This window comes from Mizuhopecten yessoensis, unplaced genomic scaffold, assembly GCF_002113885.1.
Source record: "Mizuhopecten yessoensis strain PY_sf001 unplaced genomic scaffold, ASM211388v2 scaffold8131, whole genome shotgun sequence".
In the NCBI taxonomy this organism is placed as follows: domain Eukaryota; kingdom Metazoa; phylum Mollusca; class Bivalvia; order Pectinida; family Pectinidae; genus Mizuhopecten; species Mizuhopecten yessoensis.
The window spans coordinates 542,947-563,647 of NW_018407394.1; the positions used below are offsets into that span (position 1 = coordinate 542,947).

The window sequence follows — 20,701 nt, forward strand, 5'->3', positions numbered from 1 at the left end:
AGTTCTTCAGAAGAAGTTGTTTGAAGTGTTTGACACATTTGACCCCTGTGACCTTGAAAGTAGGTCAAAGTCATTTTCATTCTCAAACTTTGTTAAGCTCCATCCCAGGAAGCCATCAGCCAAATATGAAGATTCTATACCTTTTAGTTCTTTAGAAGAAGTCGTTTGAAGTTTTTGACATATTTGACCCGTGACCTTTAAAGTAGGTCAAGGTCATTTTCGTTCTCAAACTTTGTAGGGCTCCTACCAACAAAGCTTTCAGCCAAATATCATGACTCTAGGCCTGTCCGTTCTTCAGAAGAAGTTGTTGAAAGGAAAAGTTGACAGACGAGGACGGACGACGAACGCCGCACCATGACATAAGCTCACTTGCCCTTCGGGCAGGTGAGCTAAAAGTGGGTCAGTGGATATAGATTTTAGTAAAGTTGATTTGATACTTTAACTCCTACAGGCAGAGATTAATAATTTGATTAACAAAAAATATATATATTCTGATTTCAATAAATGTAATTTTCAATATGGCCAAGAGACATCCCTGTGATATCTAGTATTCTGACAGACATATGCATCATATGAGAGATAGAAATGGCTGAATGTTGTACTCAGCTCCTCTAGGGACCCAACCCATAAACAGAATTCTATGTATAAGAAAAGAAGGTTCTTGGGGTTGACAGGACTTTGTAAGATAAGCGTGGTACAGGAAACATATTTCTGTTACCTTTGGCCTTAGTAAAACATCATCTTATAAAACAAACTGACAATACAAACAAAATGAACATTTCACTTTATCAAAACCTGAACATGTTTGAGGAAACAATTTTTCTCGTATTCAATAAGAGAAACAATGACAGCAACACACCATGCCAACACTAGAACAGTGAAGACTCAAAACAAGGGACAGATGCGTACATGCTACATGCACAAACTGTACAATTAAATCAATTTGTCTTTAAAAATGAAGAAAATGATGTGCTTTGTTATTTTCAGTACACGACTGCACATTAGCCAAATGTCCAGTAACATATGAAAACCTTTATTTGGGGGGAAACTTGTAATTTTATATGACAGCCGACCTTTTGGAATGCTTAAGAAAAATGACTTCATATCATGTAGTATAGTTACTGCTTTTGTCTAAATATGAACGAAGAGAACAAAAACAAAACTGTCATACAATTATAACCATAGTAACAGGTAACAAATCCTGAAAACAAGGTAATTTAATCGTTTTAATCAATGTTTGATCCCAGCCAAAAAAAGCTAGCTTTATACCAGAAACTGAAAGTGAGTACTGCCCCAAAGCTGCAACTGAATTTTTAAATGAAATAAATGCAAGAAATGTTACCAGAAGTTCTGATTAATATTAATACATACATGTAACATGCAAAAACATTAGCATCCAACGTTTCTAAATGATTCCTTTTAACAGATATCTCATATGGTTTTACTTGTAATATTAAAAAGAGGCCATCACTTTGATAATCAGCTCAAAAATATTTCTTCTTCAAAACTACTGCAGAATCAGTAATAAAATATACCTAAATGGACCTTGTTCTTTATAGATGTTATGTTGACTTTAAATTTCAGATAAGTTAAGAAACATCCCTTATCAAAAATATATGTAAAACGAAAGTAGGTCCTCCGTCAATATCCATTTAACAGTTCAGATTAAGTCTCAATATCCATTTAACAGTTCAGATTAAGTGACGATATAACTCCAATCATAGATATATAGAAAAAGACAGGAGATCTTCCCTCCTTTATGTCTGATTACACACCTACAATATGATTGATAGGTCGTGGTTGGGGATCAGATGACTGGTTTCCTCCAGGAACTATGGTTACCGGTGGAACTGACATTTCCGACGTCCACGATGTCGCACGAACGCTATGGGGTTGAACCCGTTCTGTGGTTTGCGGTGGCTGGTATGAGAAAGACCTAATAGGGGGCGGGGTTGTTTCCTGGTTGGCCTGACTGAGGGTGCCAGGGTAGGTGCTCACATGGTGGACAGGGCTCACTGAGAGAGGCCCCGTGTGGGCTAGGTTAGGTGTAGTATTGACAAACACAGGTGAACTTCTATGATTGTATCGTATTTGTGACACTTCATCAGATCCACCCCTTCTGTGGCCCCTTCCTGTAAATAAACACAATTTCATCACAGTCCAATATCCTGGCCCTGACAGGTGCCTAGTGAGGGGTTATTTTCTACCTTTTCAAAGACGAGCTAATGATAATAAGTATATGTACCGGTATAATGCCCTTATAGCAGACTCTAGCTAGTGGCTTAGAATTCTCTTACTTATTTGAAGCTGTTAGTGGGTACTATATTAAATCTCTTGTACCACTTGCAGTTATTACTGGTAAGTGCAGTGAAAAACACAGTTAGAATATATATAAACATACAATGTACTATAATATTAATAATTGTAGTGCATGAATATGTTCCTATTTATCAAAAACAGGAACTTATGTTTTTAATACTCTAAATTTTTGAAATGGAATACATGCTGCAATATCAATCTCTTCATGAAATATATTAATAAAATGTGAATGTTGTGTACGATATTTTTTTTCTTCTTAACATAACTGAATGAATCGTCATCTCTATAGGCTTACTAATGTTTTCTTTGAATACTGTATATTCAATTAACTAGTTACTGCCTGTATGATAGAATAGCACTAATCAGAAGTCAATGTGCTGACCTGTAAGATACTGGGTAAGCTATTCCTATGAATTGTTAAAATATATAATTTTGTGCATTTTATTAATGTAGCAAACACTATACTGTTACATGAATGAATACATAAGTAAACATATAGAATTAGTCATCATTAATGATTACATCACAATTGACAAAACAAACAAAGTGTTTATATGTATATTGATCGAGGAGAGTGCATACACTGTTTGAAAGTCTGGTATATACAGACATAGAATGATGACATTGTAGCTATTTGATAGTCTGGCATTGATAACGGGAGAAGAAAGCGCTCACCTTGCGACACAGATTGTATGGGGAGTCCGGCGGAGGAGAACATTGTTGGCGTACCGTATGAACCTGCCCTACGGTGCCCTAATGAGTAGACATGTATATAACAACAGCACAAACATGGCAGTACTGTCACAAAGCTTTCTGCTCCAAAGGTAATTTACAGAAAAATAATTCATATTTATGTTATTTGTTCGAGTTGATGTACTTCGGCAATAAAAAATATTTAGAGTTTTTTAAATACATGTATTATTAAAATAATTCAAAGTGTCCTATTATCAAATGTTGAATTATGATAAAAATCAATGTATCAAAATTTAAATGCAATTAAATTGCAAAATTCCATCAAAATTCATAGGTAACTTAAAACTTAAAAAGATAGAAATCAGTTACTATTACATTGATATAAATAAATGCTGTTAAGTTTGAAATTTCAAACAGCAAAGGATAGTCAATAATTTGAAATTTTCATTTGAACCAGAAAACTCTGATGGTCCTGCCAGAAACAAAGAAAAGTTAGTATGGTAGGTATAAACAAAAGGTAAACCGTTTGTATCATAGTTAATATGTAACAAATCTGATATTATATTCAAATATTGATATTTCTTTTAATAACAAGAGGTCCATCAGGCCTGTAGTGCTCACCTGTTTCTTTTAAATCAGAACTTAACAGGACATAGAATTGTTTCTGCTATCTAGAGACCATGAAGTCTATTTCTCAGATTTCTTAATTATACACAGAATTAAAGTAACAAAGGGCAATAACAAAAAGATTTGTATGACTTTTTCGTTAAAATTATTTTGGTGGAATTGAGAATGAATTTAAAATGTCTGAAGAATTACGGTAAGTGGGAAGGGTGACAGTGCCATTGTAAATTTCAATTCAACCCCAGAATTAGCAGCTACTGTTCAAGACCATGAGAGCATTATTCCAATCAAGTTTGGCTACCATTGCCCTGCTGGAAATTGAGAGGAATTTGAAAATGCCTCAGCCAATCAGAGGTCAAGACAGTCATATGCATCTTTAATTTCAAATCAGCCTGGAAAAAAGCACCTGGTAATTATATATATAATAAGATGATTATTAGGATCAATTTGGTAAACAATTAAAAAAAACCATTTTCCCCCCAAATTCAGCTATTGGGCCCTTCCCCTTTCTCCCAAGGAGACCCCAACCCACTATTTATACAATACAGAATCTCCTTCATGGGATACTCAGTGCTAAATGATTTCAAATAATTTCCCGAACTTCAAGAGCTGTTGTTTTTACCCCCCCCCCCCTCATTTCCCCTACTGTACCCCTATGGAGGCTTTATTTATATAACAATGAATTCCCTTGACCTTGGGATAGTCAATTACAAATTAAGTCAAATTATCTTCAACCTTAAGGAATATTGATAAAATATTTCCCCCTATTCTGATTTCATACACAAAGTTTACACAGGATAAACGACAGAGGCTACATACACCATGGTATAAACTCACTTGGTCCTTTGGCTAGAGATTCTTATGAATTGCGACAAGTTCAGAGCTTTGTTTGATCAATATTTAATAAAAAAATAAAAAAAATCACATTAATAATGCTGAATCCTATATTTTATGATACCAAACGAGTCACCTTTTGTTTATCAAAACACAAGAGCACTTGACTAAATACTTGTTGATGGGAATACATGTATATAGGTGAAGAGCTTTTCATTAGCTATAAATATATGAGGTGATTACCCAATTAAAAATCTGTTCAAGTTTGACAATCAACTTGATCCAACTGTATCAAGCTTCAATGGAGTGAGGTTTAACCAGAAACATTTTTAAAAATAAATATCAATCAATCAAATGGTATGTAGTTATCATGAAGCAATCAATTCAGTTTAAACAAGAAAACTGTAAAAAAAAATCCTCTGTGCTACATCATAGTGTCATTAAACTTGCACATACTGTATTATTTCAGGAGTAACCACAATTAAGGGCTTTGTGTGCTAGTTTAAAAGCACTAAATTAGAATGACCAAAAAATACAAAATTTAGTTCTCTTGCATGTCACATATAGCTATATGTTCTGTCACTAACGCACAGACATTTGAGTGAACTAATATTACTACACTCAAAGGCTTCACATTATCTTTTCTTAATTCGGATATATCATACATATTTCCAAATATGAAATGGATTAATTTAATTGATAACAGAAAATCTGACTGGAGTCAGTTTATCTGTCGACTCTGAATTCAAAATCACAATCCTCAAACACTATTCAACAAAATATTCACATTTCTGCAAATGGTTTTCAAGAAATTAGATAAATGAAACTTGATACAATTAGATCAGGCTGTTTTAGATTAATGATCCATGATCTTAGTATATTACCCTAAAACACTGAGGAACACATGTAATATTAATTCATTATAGAGTATACTTTTCCAATTAACATAAATCACACTGTTGTCAACAGATTTTTTCTTCAAATGCATGGATTAGCAATTTGAATTTCACACTTTCAAACTTTTAAATTTCACGAATATTTATTTTTTGCAACAATGAACAATTATATTTTTTTTTATCTCTCAACATGGAAAACTGATAATACACTATAGTATTTTGTTATTCCTTTTCAAGCCATGTTGATAAAGCCCCACATCATAATAGAACATAATCTTTATTTAACTGTGATGTCAAGGGTGTCCAACACAGTGAATGAGATAGAAAAAATCCAGCACTTGGTTTTGATTAGATTTCTATGGTGCAAGAAAAACTTGTTAATCACACTTATATGATCAATTTTACTTTGATCAATTCTTCATACAAGAGAATACAAACATGTATTACATGAAACTTAAGTAATTTAAAGTAAAGTGCCCCATGTGTCATTTTCTTGTTAAGACGAATAAATTAATGTCGACAATTTTTCAACACAAAATTAACACAAAAGTAATACTGTATGACTAGGGCCCCACTATATAATTCAGACTTTTGAGCAAACACTGTACATACAAACACTATACCAGCAACAAACATCATGCATACTAGCATAATGCACTACAAAATATCCACAAATTAATCTATGGTAGTTTTACCCTCTACAAGTAAATCTATGGTAGTTTTACCCTCAACAGGTTAATCTATGGTAGTTTTACCCTCCAAAAGTTAATCTATGGTAGTTTTACCCTCAACAGGTTAATCTATGGTAGTTTTACCCTCCACAAGTTAATCTTTGGTAGTTTTACCCTCCACAAATTAATCTATGGTAGTTTTACCCTCCACAAGTCAATCTATGGTAGTTTTACCCTCCACAAGTTAATCTATGGTAGTTTTACCCTCCACAAGTTAATCTATGGTAGTTTTACCCTCCACAAGTCAATCTATGGATTGTTTTACCCTCCACAAGTTAATCTATGGTAGTTTTACCCTCCACAAGTTAATCTATGGTAGTTTTACCCTCCACAAGTTAATCTATAATTTTCCCATCAAGGGTTAACTTCTCATTTCGCCTGACATTAGGTTCTTTTTCAAGTTCTGTACTTAATTAGCCATTAATTTTTCAAGCAATATTTTTATAACATCACTTTGAAGAATTAATTATTGATTTTACAATGGTTAAATGTTACATAATAAATGAAGAAATAAGATATATTGTTCCTTCTTGAGGGGTGATGGGCTAATCCTTCTCAAACTTGTTAGCATTCATTTTCCCCCTTTTACATTTACTCTTAAATAAGAATATTCCAGTAAAACTTAGATTGATCTCTGAAACCCCTCGCTATCTGACGAATGTAATGATTTTTGGTTATGCTTTGAAAGCTCTGGATTATAATATCAACACAAATACACTGAATTTACAATCCACCTAGTGTAAACAAGGGAGATAACTATGTAACATAAGTGTTTACTGACTGTCAATCAAATCAAAGCGAGTCTCATAAAGTCAAATGAGGTAGAAATCTAGTTCATGCACCAATGATCATAAATCATGCCAGAACAAAGCAGGAAGACCAACAGCACAACAACCTAAACGCTTCTCTTAAACCACCCAACCAGATAACTAGAAAGTAGAAAGGTACTGTAAGCAGGGCAAAGTCAAGATTACTACAAACTGATGCTAGAGACCACTTCATCGTATCAGTTAAAAAGGACTCGTTCTAAAGTCAGAGAAATTTTACTATAACATTTGATATTTAGTCTTATAAAACTCTCACTTAATCCAGAAAATTTCAAGGCTTCAAAATTTACCCAGGGTACTTCCCCAATAGCACATCCACTAAATTACTTTATCTGAACTCAATTTGTTTCAAGTATTGAATATATGATGTTACTTAAAGTTCTGCAATTACTGTAGTTAACGTTCTGTTATTTAAGTATAAGGATTTGTGGAAGAAAAAAGCAGCGTTTTCTAATACTGTGTGGTGCCAAGCTTGAAAAGATATGATTAAATAATTCTATCAATACATCAAAAATGTTTATCATATAGTTCAGACTAAACATTAGTGCAACACGATCGATAACTCTATGCACTTAGTGATGTGTGTAGCACACAACTAAACTGACTACTGTGCAACTTGCAACTACAACTAAGTACACCCACTGACCTTTGTGTGACTCACTAACTCTGTACACCCACTGACCTTTGTGCGACTTGCTACTACAACTCAAAACACCCACTGAACTTTGTGTGACTCACTACTACAATTCTGTACACCCACTGACCTTTGTGCGCCTTGCTACTACAACTCAGTACACCCACTGACCTTTGTGCGACTTGCTACTACAACTCAAAACACCCACTGACCTTTGTGTGACTCACTACTACAATTCTGTACACCCACTGACCTTTGTGCGACTTGCTACTACAACTCAGTACACCAACTGACCTTTGTGTGACTCGCTACTACAACTCTGTACACCCACTGTCCTTTGTGTGAATCGCTACTACAGCTCTGTGCACCCACTGGCCTTTGTGCGACTCGCTACTACAAATCAGTACACCCACTGACCTGTGTGCGACTTGCTACTACAATTCAGTACACCCACTGACCTTTGTGTGACAAGCTACTACAATTCAGTACACCCACTGACCTTTGTGTGACTCGCTACTACAACTCTGTACTCCCACTGACCTTTGTGCGTCTCACTACTACAACTCTATACACCCACTGACCTTTGTGTGACTTGCTACTACAGCTCTGTACACCCACTGACCTTTGTGCGACTCACTACTACAACTCTATACACCCACAGTCCTTTGTGCGACTTGCTACTACAATTCAGTACACCCCCTGACCTTTGTGTGACAAGCTACTACAATTCAGGCCACCCACTGACCTTTGTGTGACTCGCTACTACAAATCTGTACACCCACTGACCTTTGTGCGACTTGCTACTACAATTCAGTATACCCACTGACCTTTGTGTGACTCACTACTTCAACTCTGTACACCCACTGACCTTTGTGCGACTTGCTACTACAATTCAGTTCACCCACTGACCTTTGTGTGACTCGCTACTACAACTCAGTACACCCACTGACCTTTGTGTGACTCGCTACTACAACTCAGTACACCCACTGACCTTTGTGTGACTCACTAACTCTGTACACCCACTGATCTTTGTGCGACTCGCTACAACTCTGTACACCCAATGACCTTTGTGTGACTCGCTACTACAACTCTGTACACCCACTGACCTTTGTGCAACTCACTACTACAACTCTGTACACTGACTGACCTTTGTGTGACTCGCTACTACAACTCTGTGCACCCACTGACCTTTGTGTGACTCGCTACTACAGCTCTGTACACCCACTGACCTTTGCGTGACTCGCTACTACAGCTCTGTACACCCACTGACCTTTGTGTGACTCGCTACTACAGCTCTGGACACCCACTGACCTTTGTGCGACTCGCTACTACTTCCACTTCCACTGCTCCCCTGCGTCATGATGTCGCCATCAAATCTGCTCATGTCTGCGGAGTATCGCTTCAGGTGTGGATCAACAGGTGTTCCTGACCTTGGGCTACGTACATGACCTTCAAACAAGCTCTCCCGACTGGCTGCCAATGAGGGTGGAGCACTCATCTGTCGTGTCTGCTCTCCCTGGTGGTAAGAATATCCATCATAAATAATACATATAACCCAACATTTTCATCTTATAAGTTGAGTACCCTATCTTGTGTATTCTTTTAAATGAATCTAAAAGCTTTTTACAAAGACAAATCGCTTTATTGAGCTATTCATGCAAACCTTTGTATCAATTTTGTTGCAAAATGACAGCAGGCCACTATAGCAAATCTCAAAAGCCTTAGATCATGATCATCATGTGAAAATGAGTGACCTTTCTATGTAACTTAACGGCAAACAGTACAGTTATGCAGTATTTATCCGACCATTGTGACAACATACCAGATTTTGAATGAAAGATACAATGAATACACATCACTTGGAAATGTATTATGGAAATTGTCAAATTTCCAATTTGTAGACTTCCTGTTAATATTGCTTTAGTCTGTCTTAATTTCAATTAACTCTTTCACCACTGTAGATCTAGACCATAATGGACTTGTCCAGATTAATACATGGTTAAGTTTACTAAAGTTACATAGGGGTGAAAGGTTTAACTTCGGATGAAAATATCTTGATACCTGTGGAGGGTTGGCTCGAGGTGGTAATGGGGGAGGAGACATCTGTGGCTGGTCATCAGCCTCGCTTCTGTCCAGCTGATGACGGACCGTGTCACTGATCAGTGTTCCAGACCTCGACTCAGCAGTCTGTGGGCTGAAGGACGTTATGGCGTCATTTGGTGGTGTATTGTAGAATATAGATGCTGGTGTGTTGAAGGCTGTAATAAAAAAAAAAAAGTTTTTAATTTCTTTTTGTTTTATATAACTGACTTGGTTTCTCTTTAAAACAAACCCAAATATTTCAATTCAATAAATTTCAGATTTTTTTTTAATACATGTAGCATTATTCATACAATAGATCCTGTTTTGTTAAAAAAAATCATATCAGAATTGTAATGAAGATAATTTAAACCAGGCATCACAAACAACATAAATCCCCATGTGTTTGCAACAATCTGTTACACAGCACATACATTATATATCTTATCAACAGTCTGTTACACAGCACATACATTATATATCTTATCAACAGTCTGTTACACAGCACATACATTATATATCTTATCAACAGTCTGTTACACAGCACATACATTATATATCTTATCAACAGTCTGTTACACAGCACATACATTATATATCTTATCAACAGTCTGTTACACAGCACATACATTATATATCTTATCAACAGTCTGTTACACAGCACATACATTATATATCTTATCAACAGTCTGTTACACAGCACATACATTATATATCTTATCAACAGTCTGTTACACAGCACATACATTATATATCTTATCAACAGTCTGTTACACAGCACATACATTATATATCTTATCAACAGTCTGTTACACAGCACATACATTATATATCTTATCAACAGTCTGTTACACAGCACATACATTATATATCTTATCAACAGTCTGTTACACAGCACATACATTATATATCTTATCAACAGTCTGTTACACAGCACATACATTATATATCTTATCAACAGTCTGTTACACAGCACATACATTATATATCTTATCAACAGTCTGTTACACAGCACATACATTATATATCTTATCAACAGTCTGTTACACAGCACATACATTATATATCTTATCAACAGTCTGTTACACAGCACATACATTATATATCTTATCAACAGTCTGTTACACAGCACATACATTATATATCTTATCAACAGTCTGTTACACAGCACATACATTATATATCTTATCAACAGTTGAGCAACTTCACTCTTCAAAAATCAACCCATTTATTTCAGCATATTTCTAAATCCCCAGAAACTCACTATAAGCTTGACAAAGACTTTATATGAATAGTAGGTGGTCATTGTGACTTTGACTAACATCATTAAACAAAATCTCATTCACGGTATTCTCACACTTGACCAAATGTTTGAAATATTACAAAAAATGCATGCTAACAGAATGCTCTTTCTCCTCCAAAATACATCAAGCCCCCGATAATAAATCACACATGACCAATTAATTCAGTAAACATTTATTTCAGTATACAGAACAAACTTAAATCTGAATAAGACTTTTGTTGCTAATGCTGAATACAACAGATCCACTTACACAAATAAAGTTATGGAAACTGATGCAAAATTTTGTTGACACTTACAAAACTCAGGCGAACCAACTGCATCTTCGTCATCATAATGGGGGTATACTAAGGGCTTTTCAGCACCATCAAAAAACTGTTGCACAAAGAAAGAAAAAAAAATCTTTTAATAAATTTTAAAGGTCCATCAACACAAAAAGGTCATTAACAAGCCCATCAAGAAAATAAGGTTATATAGCTAGGGACACACAGTAGTCTTAACGGCCCATCAACAAAATAAGGTCATAAAGGGTCACACAGTAGTCTTAATAGCTCATCAACAAAATAAGGTTATATAGGGTCACACAGTAGTCTTAACAAGCCAAGCCCATTAACAAAATAAGGTCATATAGGGTCACAAAGTAGTCTTAATAGCCCATCAACAAAATAAGGTCATACAGGGTCACACAGTAGTCTTAATAGCCCATCAACAAAATAAGGTCATAAAGGGTCACACAGTAGTCTTAACAGCTCATTAACAAAATAAGGGCATACAGTAGTCTTAACAGCTCATCGACGTAATTAGGTCATACAGGGCCACACAGTAGTCTTAACAGCCCATCAACAACACAATAAGGTCATACAGGACCATACGATACGGTAGTCTTAAAGGTCCATCCACAAAAATGAGGTCATACAGGGCAGTACATCAGTACTCATTGCCCATCAACACAACAAAGTTTAAACAATACACAAGGCTTTAGGTCGGAAAACAATTATGGCACAGAATATATACTATATTCAGGGGAAGCTTTGTATACCTGAAATAAGTGAGACATGATCCTAGTGACTTCTGCCATGGAGGGGCGTTCTGCAGGGTTTCCAGACCAGCATCTAAAATCACATTATTAACACAGAAAGTTTCAAAGATGTGCATATATAGCTTTTGGTGAAACATGATGTCTATTTAAGGAGAAAATGAGTTTCGTTATGATATAATATAGGTGAAAGATTTCAGGCAGCAGCTTGGTTTACAGTGTTTTTTTCTGGGAACTTCTTGGGGTCGGTAATGGGCTCCATCCCAAATTGAAACTATCTCATATTTATGCCGAATTCCCAAAATTTGTAGCTTACTCCTGAATTTTGTTTTGCCAATTGGTACATTTTCCTCTGAAAAATGAGACAAAAAGACCCAATCCAAAATCAATGAAAAAAACCCACACTGGTTTAAAACATAGGTTAGCATTGTACTTTATTGCAATTCATTTTGCTGGACCAAATCTTGACAGTGATGCCCTTGGACCACCTTTGTACTACAGTGAGTAACTTTCTTACAGGTAATTCAATCATTGTTTTCACATTGACAAATATTTTGTAGGGGTTTGACATTCTACAGTACAGCTGCAAAAATTAAAAAAATCTGCCGCCACAACAGCCTTGGTAGAACACATTTCACAATGAATAGCATGGTTATCAGGCCAAACAAAAACAGACGGACAATAAGGAAATAAACAATATATATCACATAATGTACTGTGTTATCCAGTGAATATACCCATGTCATATTTTTTGCGTATTAACCCATGTAATATGACCTATCAGCCGTGTGATTGGTTGTAAGTTGCAATTGTCTTAATTGTGACATCACGCCTAGGACAAGTACATGACGTCACAGACTTACGCACTGGAGTCAAAATGGCGGCTTTTTACATTTTAAGGTTGCATGAGAATTGTCATTTTACACGATTAATGCCACAAATCTTGATTATTTGATAAAAAGGATCTGACACTCGTTTTCATTTTACATGAAATGGAAACTCATGTAAGCTCCTATATATATCTATGGAGTGGAACTGAAATAATCCATCTACACTGTTCCAAGCAAAGTGGCTGGGTTGGCGATGGTAAGATAACAAGTATGACAAATTTTGAATAGAATAAGCCAATGAAGGTGGATAGATTAAATAACTTAATACGTCTGTTGATATTCATGCAAAAACTAATATAAAGTTGCCCTAAGCTTATAAATTTACATTCGTTACCAGAAATCTTACCGTGTCATGAGCAGCTCTAGAGGTCTGGGCAAGTTACGCACCAGAGGTGGCCGTGTACCTACACGCCAACAGATAGAACCGTTAAATGTACATTTTTGTAATGGGGTCAATGTGTGGAATTATAAAATATATTCACACATTATACTTTAATACACAATTGAGAAATTCCTTTTCTTGCTTTTACAGATAAAACTGGTTGTTTTTTCTTTATAGCAAAAATTGTAAAAACAAATGCAAAAAATGTTCTCCATCAAATTTTCTTTGCTTGACAACTGAGCAATAATAGAGAATATTTTGATAGTGAAATAGACAAATGAATGAGCCGCTTTGACTTTTAAATAAAGCTGTCCATTAAGAGTTGGATTCATTTTTGCATTGTAACTAGCTATATCATAAAAAAATATTTTTTTATTAACAATCAGCTGAAATAAACATTATAAATATTGCTGTATGGTGCTACCGTTATGTACAGCCCACATGATCCTAAATGCTGGGCCACCAATCTCATCAAATGGTTTCCTCCTTGTGATCACTTCCCATAGGATGATTCCCCAACTAAACACATCACACTTTTCACTGTAGTTACTGCCTGTAGGATAAATAAACACAGAATTACAAGTCACACTTTTCACTGTAGTTACTGCCTGTAGGATAAATAAACACAGAATTACAAGTCACACTTTTCACTGTAGTTACTGCCTGTAGGATAAATAAACACAGAATTACAAGTCACACTTTTCACTGTAGTTACTGCCTGTAGGATAAATAAACACAGAATTACAAGTCACACTTTTCACTGTAGTTACTGCCTGTAGGATAAATAAACACAGAATTACAAGTCACACTTTTCACTGTAGTTACTGCCTGTAGGATAAATAAACACAGAATTACAAGTCACACTTTTCACTGTAGTTACTGCCTGTAGGATAAATAAACACAGAATTACAAGTCACACTTTTCACTGTAGTTACTGCCTGTAGGATAAATAAACACAGAATTACAAGTCACACTTTTCACTGTAGTTGGGTGGTGCAGTGGATAGCGCACTTGCCTTTCACCAAGGCAGCTGGGGTTTGATTGCCCGATCAGACGTGAAAAGGTATGGGGTCACCTGCCCGACCACGTGGGTTTTCTCCGGGCACTTCGGTTTCCTCCAACACTTAGACCACCTGCAGGCTAACATCAGGGCCAACAAGAGTGATTAATTCAAGTTGACATAACTTGTTTCATAATTTTTGTAAAATAAATAAAGTTTATATATACTGTAGTCACTGCCTGTATGATAGAATAAAATGATAGGTTAATCGTTGGAGTGTGCAGCCCCTGATGCACCAAATGTGTTACTACTAGTAAATATTTTGCAAATCAAGTGTAATAAACAGGTTAATTGTTTTTTGTGTGTTAGTAGTGTAACAGAGGTCATTATCTTTTCAATGCCTCCGCTAGGAGTCGAAACCCGGGACATCTGGCTTACTAGTCTTACGTTCTACTGAATGAGCTAAAGAGAAATTCTCTCTAGCCGAGTCAGTAGGAAGCAGCTAGTATTTTACCAGGGTGACATACTCCCCCTTCAGGAAAGATCTTGTCTCGAGTTTTCCTGGGGTCATCGCGATTCCTTTGCACGTATCGCTGAGTATCTCTGTCAAACCTTCCGGGTCCTCTACGTGGGGGCCAATGTAACAGAGGTCATTATTTTTTCAATGCCTCCGTTAGGGGTCGAACCCGGGACCTCTGGCTAACTAGTCTTATACTTTACCGAATGAGTTAAAAAGAAATTCTCTCTAGCCAGGTCGGTAGGAAGCGGCTAGTATTTTACCAGGGTGACAGAAGAAAACGTATATAAACACAGAATTAATATTACAAGTCACACTTTGAACTTTAGCACAACTCGCTGTACCTCGCTAATTATATTAAATCTAAAATGTAACATACATAATTAATAAATATAATCTATATTCCTACTCAGCTACATGTAACCATGTTTTTTTCAGGACGTATATCACTAATTTAATATCAATATCTTTATACTGGCTAATGGTTTGTTGTTCCTGAATATGTGACTGCTATTTACCTGAAACTTCCCTAATGATCACAATCAATCAAACTGCTGTGAATCAAATGTAGATTGCTAACCTTCAAACACCTCCGGAGCCATCCAAGCGGCACTTCCCTTGTTGTTGGTCATGTGTGTCTGTATATCACAGGCTGTGCCAAAGTCACAAATCTTTAGTACTGTACCACCCATGATTAACAATAGACTGCAACATAGGAGAATATTCCATGTTATAACTTCCCACAGATTTTCACATCATAGAGTAAATTCAAACACTTCCTTCCTGCCAAGCCTTTCATTATACTCTTACTCGTCAACTGACAAATCTATTTATATATTTGTGATATTAATACACTGTAAACATACATATTTTAGTGGTAGTCTTGTTTTAGCACTTTTCGGGTTTTAAAAATGTTGCTAATTTATGATTGTGCTAATAAGAATTCATGTGTATTGTTTTCTATTGCATATTTTGTGGGTACTCCATTTCATCAATGCACTAATCTATTACATTTTGATAATGCACTAAAATTTGAGTGCACTAAAATAAGTATGTTAAAAGAATATATACCACAATACCTATGAAATATTTTCAAGTTAATCTAATTTATATTTTTAATTAATTCATTAAAACAGTTGCAAGTGCTGAATATCCTTTTGCTCTTCAACCCTGGTTCACTGGTGCAAACTTGGTCTGTGGCTAAGAGTAAAACCAGAAGTACCTATCAACTCAAAGGATTTAATCATAGACAAATTATCAATTGGTACTAGTGCATACATGATACTTATTATACTTATATCTCTGGATGGGAATCTTAGGATACTTACTTTGGAGGTTCATGTCTATAGTTAAAAGCCTTAAGGGACTTTTACTTTAAGATTTCTAGTCCGAATCAAATGGAGCGTAATAATACTTTCACTGGGGTTTGAAGTCCCTCTTGGTGAGGGTGCCTGATACTTACTTGTGAGGTTCATGTCTAAAGGTAAAAGCCTTAAGGTACTTTTACTTTAATTTAGGATTTCTAGTCCTAATCAATTGGAGCGTAAGGATACGTTCTCTGGGGGTTTAAAGTCCCCCTTGGTGAGTGTGCCTGATACTTACTGGGGGGGTTCATGTCTATAGTGAAAAGCCTTAAGGTACTTTTAATTTAATTTAAGATTTCTGGTCCTAATCAAATGGAGCGGAAGAATACTTTCACTGGGATTTAAAGTCCCTCTTGGGGAATGTGCCTGGTACTTACTTTGGAGGTTCATGTCTAAAGGTAAAAGCCTTAAGGTACTTTTACTTTAATTTAAGATTTCTAATCCTAATCAAATGGAGCGCAAGAATACTTTCACTGGGTTTAAAAGTCCCTCTTGGTGAATGTGCCTGATACTTACTGGGGGGGTTCATGTCTATAGTGAAAAGCCTTAAGGTACTTTTACTTTAATTTAGGATTTCTAGTCCTAATCAATTGGAGTGTAAGGATAGTTTCTCTGGGGGTTTAATGTCCCTCTTGGTGAGTGTGCGTGATACTTACTTTGGAGGTTCATGTCTAAAGGTAAAAGCCTTAAGGTACTTTTACTTTACGATTTCTAGTCCTAATCAATTGGAGCGTAAGGATACTTTCACTGGGGTTTAAGGTCCCTCTTGGTGAGTGTTCCTGATACTTACTTTGGATGTTTCATGGGTATAGTTAAAAGCCTTAAGGTACTTTTACTTTAATTTAAGATTCCTAGTCCTAATCAAATGGGGCGTAAGAATACTTTCACTGAGGTTTAAAGTCCCTCTTGGGGAATGTGCCTGGTACTTACTTTGGAGGTTCCTGTCTATAGTTAAAAGCCTTAAGGTACTTTTACTTTAATTTAAGATTTCTAGTCCTAATCAAATGGAGCGTAAGAATACTTTCACTGGGGTTTAAAGTCCCTCTTGGTGAGTGTGCCTGATACTTACTTTGGAGGTTTCATGTCTCTGTGGATGAGAGCTTTAGGTTTCATGTTGTGGAGATACTCCACCCCTTTGGCACATTGAAGCGCCCAGCTCATGGCGTGGGCCGCTGTATAGGCAGGTTGTGGACCAGTACCATGAAGGACTGAAAGTGAATTCGTAGTACAGTCATTTCAATTGGCTTATACATCCAAAAGTCAAATCAGAATTATCATTTATTGCTTACTTGCATGCATTAATTGAACAAGGCCTTGTGCAGTGTAAAATTGGATCAAAACTCACTTCCTTTCATTAGGCAACAAATTAAACAATTACTGTTTATTAACAGATTAAGAATCTGTTTCACTTAAGATTATATAAGGTTACTGGTACCAATTTGATGATAAATCTTTAATTCATCTAGAGCAAAATTATTTGAGTTGCTCTTACAAAAATTCGGGAAATAGTAGGGTGTCCATACCAATCATTAATCTATATGTACAAGTTTTCGACTGTTTCATCAAGGCAAAGCTTAGATAAGGTATTCAGCTTTCAATCATTAATCCATGCATATCTGGTAGACTCTTAATTTTAAAAAATACGAGAAGTTATTGCCACAACCTACAGTGGGCATGCAATATGAGTGAGAATTCGGGATGTAATCAAGCTAGGGTCCTTAGGATTCAATATATCAAAACAACTTACCATTGTACAGGGATCCCCCTTCCGCATATTCCATTACTAAACATACCTGTAAGGAAAAAAGAAATAAGTTTAAACATTTACAATAAAGCCCTGATATAGGGTTACTTACCAAGTGATTTAAGGAACATGTATTGTATAATGATAATAGTTGGTTTCTACTGCATTTTTCATTTTTATAAAAATATTCTAAAATCATTTTTTCTGATTCTAGTCTAGTTGTTTATTAAGATTTTATGGCCATATAAATTGCAATTTATATAAGCACACTGAAACATTGAAATTGTAAGTTAGTTTTTTTTTATATTTTTATGAATCAATTTCCTGACCAAGAATCATGAGAAAGTTTTATACCCAAGCACAGCTGTAATATTCAACATTGTCAAAGTCCCGCTACTAGCCTCAGCTGGAGGGAATTTCCCTCTTACTCAGTGGCAGAGCATCCAACTAGAAAGTTTGGTATTGTGGGTTCAAGTCCTAGCATATGCACATCTTCCTCATACATGCCAGATCTCACGGTGTGAGACAAAATCTCACGGATTTTCACCTCCGATAAAGTCTCACGGCGTGGGGTATGAACTTACGGAAAGTCTTTTTTCACTTTTTCCTTACTACTGTATTACAAATGGGTGCTGATGACCCTCCCCATTCAAGGTAACTAGAAAGTCTGGTATCGTGGGTTCAGGTCCTGGCAAAACAACATCTTCCTTTCATTTCTTCGTAACTATTACAAATGGGTGCTGATGACCCTCCCCGTTCAAGGTAAAGGCGAACCAATGCCCGGGAGTAAAAGAACCTGGGTTGTAGTATATTTTCGTATCAAAGAAAACGAAGGAGTAAGTATAAAGGATGTGCATTTGAACAGTGTCATAGTTACCTTATTAGCCTCGGCTAGTTTGTTTGTTTGTGTTCTACATCCTATTCAGCTATATGGTCATTTAAGGACATGCCAGGTTTTGATGGTGGAGGAAAGCAGGAGGTCCTGGAGAAAAACCACCGACCTACGGCCAATACCTGGCGACTGCCCCACAAAGGTCTTGAACCCGCATCCCAGTGTTGGAGGGCTAGTGGTAGCAGAATGTCACTAGCCTTAACCACTTGGCCACCGTGGCTAGAGGGAGTTTCCCTTCCATATATTAACAAACACACATATTCTTTTCAATACTTCTTTCCTATTACATATGTTCAAATCTTGTTAACATAATCTATAATTGGATTTCATAACAAAAACAAATTTTTAATAGGGATCTTTATTATGATCCTGGGGCTAGGCTTTCGTCCTACTGAAGAATATTTACCGCAGGCTGTTTTGTACAGGCACCATATAGTTTGACAATGTTGGGGTGATTGACCCGAGACAACTGTTTCAGCTCCGTAATAAATGCGATCCTCTCAGACTCTGTCTCTATCAGCTTCACAGCCACTTCTTTCCCACGCCATTTTGCTCGACTGACCACGCCAAACGCTCCTTTTCCAACCACCTGCAATCAAAACAGTACTTATATTACCATATCTACTATTATGAGTTCGCTGGATCTTGACTGCACTATGAGATTCAAATGATGCATTATTGTTTGTCAGTCCATTTTCCATACACATATACTGATAAAAAACTTAAATTCCAGTTTGCTTAACACATTTATCGATGTTAATTTTGCTGAATTCTGTGGTGTCCTCTTGTAAAATGTTCAAGTTGCTGAATAAGCAGGAGTATATGTCCAATTCAGCAGAATTTGAACTACACTTGATTAGTCACTGGCAAAGACCAGTTGGATTGGTACATGTAGTTTTTGACACCTTGGTATAATACTAGCTGCTTCCTAATGACTTGGGGAGAATTTCTGTTTAGCTCGTTCAGTAATTATTAAGTGTCAGGTGATGAAGAGTAAGAGAGGTCCTGTTCCATCCTTTGAAATTGTGGCGTCATTGAAAAAAATATGACCTCTAGATCTGTTACACGTGTATCTGCATACCTGATATACCTGCCAAGTGACCCGATTTTGTCGGGTTACACCCAGAATTTTAGCCCTTCACCCGCATTTATAACTTCACACGCTGGGTTACGATTTTGACCCGGGGTTTCGTCAATTTCACCCGTTTTTGCCCAGAATATTTTCGTATATATTAGAAGTTACTGAAATCGCTCGAAATTGTCTAGACTTTTCCATTCTTTGTCATAAGAAAGACAGGTAAGTTATGAGTTGTTTATATACATACTAGAACTGTTTTTACAAATGTTTATATAAAGACCATTGTTACTTAACTTAACGACAAGTAATTAGTGAAGTGTTTTAAGGAATAGATTCTAATTGAGTTGTTTATACAATTGTATTTACATAGTATAGATCGTATTTTGAAGGTAACGTAATGTCTTCTTGAAAGAAGAAGTCGTTATCAGGATTTGCAGGTTCTACTACACAAAATTCTAAAAGAAATGATAATTATGCACATATCAAAAAGTCATAGGAAAATGAGTAATAGTGGATAAAGTCTGGCGGTCTTGAAAAAAAAGGCTGCATTCTGCACTCTTTGTAAATCACATATTTTAGTTGAATCTGGTGCTAAAAACGACGTAACTAAGACATTCAAAAACATGCACAGGCATTGCTGATTTGGTTATTGAGAAGTCGTTTGAAGATTTTACGACATTAGACCCCTGTGACCTTGAAAGTTGGTCAAGGTCATTCATTTGAACAAACTTGGTAGCCCTTCATCCCAGCATGCTACAGGCCCAATATCAGTACACTGGGCCTTTTGGTTATTGAGAAGAAGTTGTTTGAAGATTTTAAGACATCTGACCCCAGTGACCTTGAAAGTGGGTCAAGGTCATT

General features: G+C 36.1%; 1 protein-coding gene across 3 annotated transcripts in view; it reads right to left on the reverse strand.

The window, feature by feature from the left end:
- LOC110455078 (mitogen-activated protein kinase kinase kinase 7-like) overlaps nt 1-20,701 on the reverse strand; it is a 31,062-nt gene that overhangs the window by 6,154 nt on the left and 4,207 nt on the right. The window contains exons 2-13 of one of the 3 annotated variants that reach the window (XM_021505005.1): nt 19,169-19,351; nt 17,874-17,919; nt 17,196-17,334; nt 15,343-15,467; nt 13,670-13,798; nt 13,210-13,267; nt 11,977-12,049; nt 11,237-11,312; nt 9,620-9,816; nt 8,870-9,074; nt 2,995-3,072; nt 1,776-2,132 (exon numbers count right to left, since the gene is read on the reverse strand). In XM_021505005.1, the coding sequence (XP_021360680.1) occupies nt 1,776-2,132; nt 2,995-3,072; nt 8,870-9,074; nt 9,620-9,816; nt 11,237-11,312; nt 11,977-12,049; nt 13,210-13,267; nt 13,670-13,798; nt 15,343-15,467; nt 17,196-17,334; nt 17,874-17,919; nt 19,169-19,351 (1,666 nt within the window). The remainder of the gene's footprint in view (nt 1-1,775; nt 2,133-2,994; nt 3,073-8,869; nt 9,075-9,619; nt 9,817-11,236; nt 11,313-11,976; nt 12,050-13,209; nt 13,268-13,669; nt 13,799-15,342; nt 15,468-17,195; nt 17,335-17,873; nt 17,920-19,168; nt 19,352-20,701) is intronic. The other 2 variants (XM_021505006.1, XM_021505007.1) reach the window with 2 other exon arrangements.